The 6,569-nt window shown below is 36.7% G+C and overlaps 1 protein-coding gene across 1 annotated transcript; it reads left to right on the top strand.

Moving 5' to 3' along the window:
* Positions 1 to 2,210: 2,210 nt before the first annotated feature.
* Positions 2,211 to 5,276, top strand: LOC117420544 (early growth response protein 4-like). The gene is made up of 2 exons (XM_034034004.3): positions 2,211 to 2,928; positions 3,439 to 5,276. Exons 1-2 carry the CDS (start codon positions 2,775 to 2,777, stop codon positions 4,749 to 4,751), a joined length of 1,467 nt encoding a protein of 488 aa, XP_033889895.3. The 5' UTR covers positions 2,211 to 2,774; the 3' UTR covers positions 4,752 to 5,276.
* Positions 5,277 to 6,569: the final 1,293 nt, after the last annotated feature.

Below are 6,569 nucleotides of genomic sequence, written 5' to 3'. Positions count from 1 at the left end.
GAGGAGGCCATTCAGCCCATCTTGCTCGTTTGGTTGTTAGTAGCTTATTGATCCCAGAATCTCATCAAGCAGCTTCTTGAAGGATCCCAGGGTGTCAGCTTCAACAACATTACTGGGGAGTTGGTTCCAGACCCTCACAATTCTCTGTGTAAAAAAGTGCCTCCTATTTTCTGTTCTGAATGCCCCTTTATCTAATCTCCATTTGTGACCCCTGGTCCTTGGTTCTTTTTTCAGGTCAAAGAAATCCCCTGGGTTGACATTGTCTATACCTTTTAGGATTTTGAATGTTTGAATCAGATCGCCACGTAGTCTTCTTTGTTCAAGACTGAATAAATTCAATTCTTTTAGCCTGTCTGCATGCAACATGCCTTTTAAACCCAGGATAATTCTGGTTGCTCTTCTTTGCACTCTTTCTAGAGCAGCAATATCCTTTTTGTAACGAGGTGACCAGAACTGAACACAATATTCTAGGTGAGGTCTTACTAATGCATTGTAGAGTTTTAACATTACTTCCCTTGATTTAAATTCAACACTTCTCACAATATATCCGAGCATCTTGTTAGCCTTTTTTTATAGCTTCCCCACAATCACATTTTAAGGAACACCATTATGGGAAACAGTCAGTAACTATCACCCCCCACCCCCCACCAAACATGTATTTCTATGGGAGAAAACATGTTTACATCATTTATATCGATTTTGAAAGAACGTCGTGGGTAGGGGGGTTGGAGGGGGCATACCTATATACAAAACAAGTCATTGTCACCTCGTTTACTGCATGCCCACTCACAATAAATACAGTCAATTGGAGTAATCACCTTTGTAAAATAAGCATGCATATCAGTATTTAAATGGTTAATACCATTATACATATGCCTACTGTATATCGCAGTCCTTATATAACAGTATGATATGACTGCGAGATCGACTCTATCTATCTATCTTTCTATATTTCTGTCTATATCATCTTTTTGCAAATTATACGCTGAGCATAATATTATCAAACTCCACATTATGTTTACAAATTAAGCTTTTCTTTTCGCGAAACAAATGAAATGTAGCATTGGCGACCTCTTTCTGCACATTCACACAAACTCATTGCGGTTATGTAAGTGCTGCAATTGAAGTGCCTCGCTCTCACACACTGTGCACATTAATGAGGCTCGCGCCTCCTGTGTACACCATGATCTGCAATTCCTGTTCTAATCATTCAGAAACAAGCATGTCTCATCGACTTTCTCCCAGCATAAACATACCGTTCTTGGGAAGGCTCCTGAATCATAGATGTTCTCCCTTGCTTTATCGCGTCTTTATCGTGTACTTAAATATTACTGAATATCCTTATTACTATATGGCAGCAAACAAACAAACAAATAAATACATAAATAAATAAAAAAACCGTTTTGTGTCTTATAAAGAAAACATTGCTGGAAATATTTTAACATTTTCTAGATTTTTTAATTTCATTTTTATTTTTTAATAAATAAAAAAAAAAAGTCCTGGAGCCTTGCTTCATTAAAAAAATAAAAGTCTAACAACACTGATGTAAACTGTTGATTCACTTTTTGTATCCAACAACCCACTGTAACTTAACACAGGTTTGATTTAAATACCTGCATTGGTTTATGCGCTAGGGGGTGGAACTCTCCGTGGTACTGATTCTCACTCCTCGACTATACAAACCCAGGTTTACATCCATCGTTTAATAACACGAATACGCACAACTAAACAATGCATCAATGAACAATTACACTTCCTCCCACATCAATTTCTTGATCTGCAAATGCAAAGGCATCTCTGGTTTAAATCACCTTCACTTCATAGAGATCGATAGCCTACAGACACACAGACACACGTTTTACATTTTATAAAGTATAGGGAAATATGTAGCCTTTTAATCTATAATAAATCCATTCCCCAATACAGTATAGTTCCAACTTAACTCTAGTGGCGTAAAAGCAGATCTTTAAAAACCTACTCTAGTAAAATGAACAATCTGCACCGTAGTAAATACATTATTGGTACACTCAGTTTTATATATGTACATTATTTTGAATAATAAGTAGTATTTTGACTGAGGAAACGAGTCACTATATATGCCTTTGTTATCAGTCCTTACATAACGGATTATAGCACAATAAAAACAAGAAGCGTTATCTTAAGTGAGAGATGTCAAGCCATTTATACAAAGTTTACTGTAATATATAGAATACAACATAAATGATGTATCGAGATATAAAGAAATGCGCCTATTTTCAATGTACTTAAATGTAAAGTTGAATGCTTATAAAGTTGTACGAAACTCATGTCACGACAGAGCCTTAGACATATCCATAGTCTTGCTTACAAGTACGTCACAAACGTTGGTCTCCTTTTTGGGAAACCCCGTCACATCCTCTGTCCATGTATGGGCAATAACATGACAAGCAAATACGCAGCGGGGAATCCTTTCACTGGCGAGAATGAATGGGGAGGCGGAGTAAGTAGACTGCACTGGGTATAAAAGCAGGGGGACGCGAAACCATTGATGTGAATTTACAGCAACAGATAGCAGATGAGGTGCAGGACTGGAATTTAATTCTGAACCGAAAAGGGGAATCCTGAATTATTTCCTGCAATTTAATTTTTGTGTGTGTGTGGAAATTAAACCAAGAGGTTTCTCCTACATCTACAGAAGAAGACGGATTGCATCTATTTGAAGTGTTGCTTTTGTATTATTATTACCATCACATTACTATCCTGGATTGACACATATACGCTTTTACAGTGTAAAGATGCTTAACAATATGGATCTAAGATCACGGGACTCCGACTCCCAATACGACGGTTGTTGTAATTCGTCACCTGGGATTGAGACACGGCCACCAGAGATTAATCAAAAACATTTCAGCGAAGTGCAAAGGGAATCACCTGTTCAGTTTAGTCAAGGTGAGTGCCATTTCTCACTGTCGTATATAATAATACAACCTGATCTTAATTAAACTAGAAAGAACATCTTATACATACCAGATCATTCTGTTATTTCAACGTTTATTCACGGTTGATATACCAATTATAACAATATATATATATATATATATATATATATATATATATATATATATATATATATATATATTGCCATTAACCAACGCACCATTGAATACATTATGAAATACAGTATGGTACAGTATGTAAAGTATATGGGTTGCATATATTGCTGGCAAGTAAAACAATATGAATTTCATCCGGGACTCTAGCGAAACGAGATGTCTTTAATAACATTGGGGATTTTGTCCTAGCTAAAGAATTGTAATTAATTAATTAATAAATAATAATAATAATAATAATAATAATAATAATAATAATAATAATAATAATAATAATAATAATAATGACTAACAAGTTGTCATTTACAGTAAAATTCAATGTAATGACACGCTGCCTTTTTCTTTACAGCGGAGCCCAAAACTGAAACTTCCAACTCGGATTTCTTCTTTGACCCCAGTGAACGCTCCTGTTGTGGGTCCCCTTCATCCCTCAATTATTCTGGCAGTTTCTATGTGGAGACCTCAGCGGGAGCCCCGTTCTGCGCCGAGACATTACTCAACATGATTTCAGAAATCGTTGGTATTTCATCTTTACCAATCTCTGAATTCCAGCAGAATCAACCCGAGACGGTTTATTCTTCTGCCACCCAAATTGACCCAAGTCACGGGTTCTCTGATCTTACTTTACCGTGCCAGACTTCTATGTGTTCTACAACGCCACAGCTGTACTCTCAGAACCAGCTCTACTCCGGTTACCCCGACCTTCAGGTCAACCTGCAGGTGCAGGATACTGCGATAACTCAAGCTACCCTTGCAGCACAAGTTCAGGATTCAAACCAGAATCCACTACGCCCTCAATTAGATGGCACAACTTTCCCGGTCGTTGTGAAAAGCGAGTGCGAGACGAGTGCTTACGAATGGGACCCCTTTACGAAACCAGAATATTATCTGCCCACAAACTATGAATCCGAATTGTTCGGTGTCACGGGTAATTGCTCACCTGTGAACCCGCAAGTGGAATCAAAAGATTTCCTTGAGTCTTTTCCCCTCGCTGGCCATACCTCAGAACTCGCGGGCAAGCTGGATGGCGCACTCAGGCAGGACTTGTGTTTTCTTGATAACCAGCACACATTCCAAAGCCAAATATCCAATAACTATAACTTGGGCGGCTTGGGCAACAATAACAACTTGCTGAAACCGAGCACATACTCAGGGATCCAAACTTTGACAAGTCAGAGTGACTTAGCATACACTTCTTCTGCACTACCCAGCGCATTAGATTCGCTTCTTAATCCGTCTATAGCACAGAATAATTACGCAAAGAGCGTATTAAGACTTGGGAAGCCGATTCGTGCTAAAAAAGTCCAAACTAACGCAAGTGGGCCTCCCAAGGAGAAGCCGTTCTCGTGCCCCATGGTAAACTGCGAAAGGCGCTTTTCCAGGTCAGACGAGCTTAACCGACACCTGCGCATTCACACTGGCCACAAGCCCTTCCAATGCCGCATCTGCCTCAGGAGCTTCAGCCGTAGTGACCACCTAACCACCCACACCAGAACTCACACCGGAGAGAAACCGTTTTCATGCGACGTCTGCGGCAGAAGGTTTGCCAGAAGCGACGAGAGGAAAAGACACGGCAGGGTACACATGAAACAGAAGGAAAAGGCGGAACACAAACCCCAGCGTCTAACTGCCTGCTCCTTTTCTGTACCTCAAGGAATTTGAAGGGGCATTGTATACTATAAATGCAAGAGCACGATATAAAAAAATATTTCCGAGGTTGAAGGGTTTGAACAGCTGAGGTCTGTTAACAAAATGAGTAAAAAGTCGACCTACTTGAGTTGTCAGCGCAAATAGATGGTGACGCGATTGTCAACGTCAAAATGGTTGAAAGGAAAGCATGGTGAATTTGCTTTGGGATTGAGGCAACAAAGTTTTGAAGTTGGATAAAACCGTATTGAAACTTGCCACCAATGTGTTGCTGTCCTAATTTTACTGTTTTATGCGAATGTGCATAGAAGTATTTTACTGTACATCAGCTTTTCCAGCTACATCATAAGAATCATGTCCTTTAATGAGAACTCAACACTCACATTGGCTACAACAGCCGCTATGCTGCTCCACTCAGTGTCCTTATAAACTTGTATCCCTACAAGAGATTAAAAACATTGTACTTTTTAAAGTGAACTTCAGCAGCCATAAACGGACAAACTTTTCAGCACTGGAGCTCTGAACAGCTCCACGCCTACACGCACATGCATTGAATGATTATATATATATATATATATATATATATATATATATATATATATATATATATATATATATATAGATATATATATATATATATATATATAGATAGATAGATAGATAGATAGATAGATAGATAGATAGATAACAGCATTGCACTTAAATGTGGCCTGCAGTTCAGTGTAACGTGTGATTAGCTTTTTTCTGCTTTTGTTTAGATAAGAATGTATTCGGTTTGCATGTTAAAATGTTATTATTATTATTATTATTATTATTATTATTATTATTATTATTATTATTATTATTATTATTATTAATATTAGTATTAGTATTAGTATTAGTATTAGTATTAGTAGTATTATTATTGTTATTATTATTCTCTGTTTTGAAAACAAAACACAAGTTTGCAATGCATATTGACAACACTGATTGTAAATTACCTCTTTTACACTTCTTTTTAGAGGTGTTATTTTATGTGCCAAGGCTATTGAAAATCTGCTTTGCTAAATCAATTTTGTTATGGTAAATGTGTTGTACTTCTAAAAATTATTTGTGGCCAATAAATATTTTTGTAACACGCACAGAAAAAAAAAACACCTTCCATTGTATTTCTCTAACTGGGTAATGTATTATTGTGTCAGTGTTCAAGAACAACAGAACAACGTGCTTTATGGAATTTCTAGTCAGCCATATGTATTTGCAATGTTCGGTGTGCCAAACAAATAGACACCAACGTCACTCTGTAAAATAGTCCTGAAAGGGTAACAGTTTCAAATTACTGTGGGGACCTGCGTGGGATGTAAAAGGTGGAAGAAACAACGTTATGCCCCTGTTTATAAAGGAAACTACAGAGAAATATAATTTACATTGCTCTGAATTGTAAACAAAAAAAAGACAAACAATTACAATCATACAAATATGTAATACCTTCGAAAGTCTGCCTAAATGACTGCCATCAGAAATGTCAATATAAATGCTTACCACAGCTTATATATACAGTATATATTAAACAGAACTGTATATTAAACATACAAGTGATGTTATTATTTGCTTGCAGATTTTAGATTGAAACAAAGTTACAATGCAACACCAAAATAACTGTCAGTAAAGGTATTGTTAAAAAAAAAAACTAACAAAAAAAAACAACCTGTAACTTGAAGTTGCCTTAAGTTATATTAACTGTTTTAAAAACTATGAAAATGCATACGCAGCAACTTTTGTATTAAGTGCTTCTGAATGAATATGTGGTTATTTTTTAATACTAATGTTATGAATAAAACTTTTGTTTTTATC

The sequence above is a fragment of the Acipenser ruthenus genome, chromosome 1, assembly GCF_902713425.1.
Source record: "Acipenser ruthenus chromosome 1, fAciRut3.2 maternal haplotype, whole genome shotgun sequence".
Taxonomy (NCBI): domain Eukaryota; kingdom Metazoa; phylum Chordata; class Actinopteri; order Acipenseriformes; family Acipenseridae; genus Acipenser; species Acipenser ruthenus.
This window is presented reverse-complemented; position numbering and strand designations above follow the sequence as displayed.

Bases quoted from the DNA above. Each gene is read 5' to 3' on its own strand.
- LOC117420544 (XM_034034004.3), top strand. From the start codon at position 2,775: ATGCTTAACAATATGGATCTAAGATCACGGGACTCCGACTCCCAATAC. The intron at 2,929-3,438 runs GTGAGTGCCATT...TTTTCTTTACAG, and splicing joins ACCTGTTCAGTTTAGTCAAG to CGGAGCCCAAAACTGAAACT.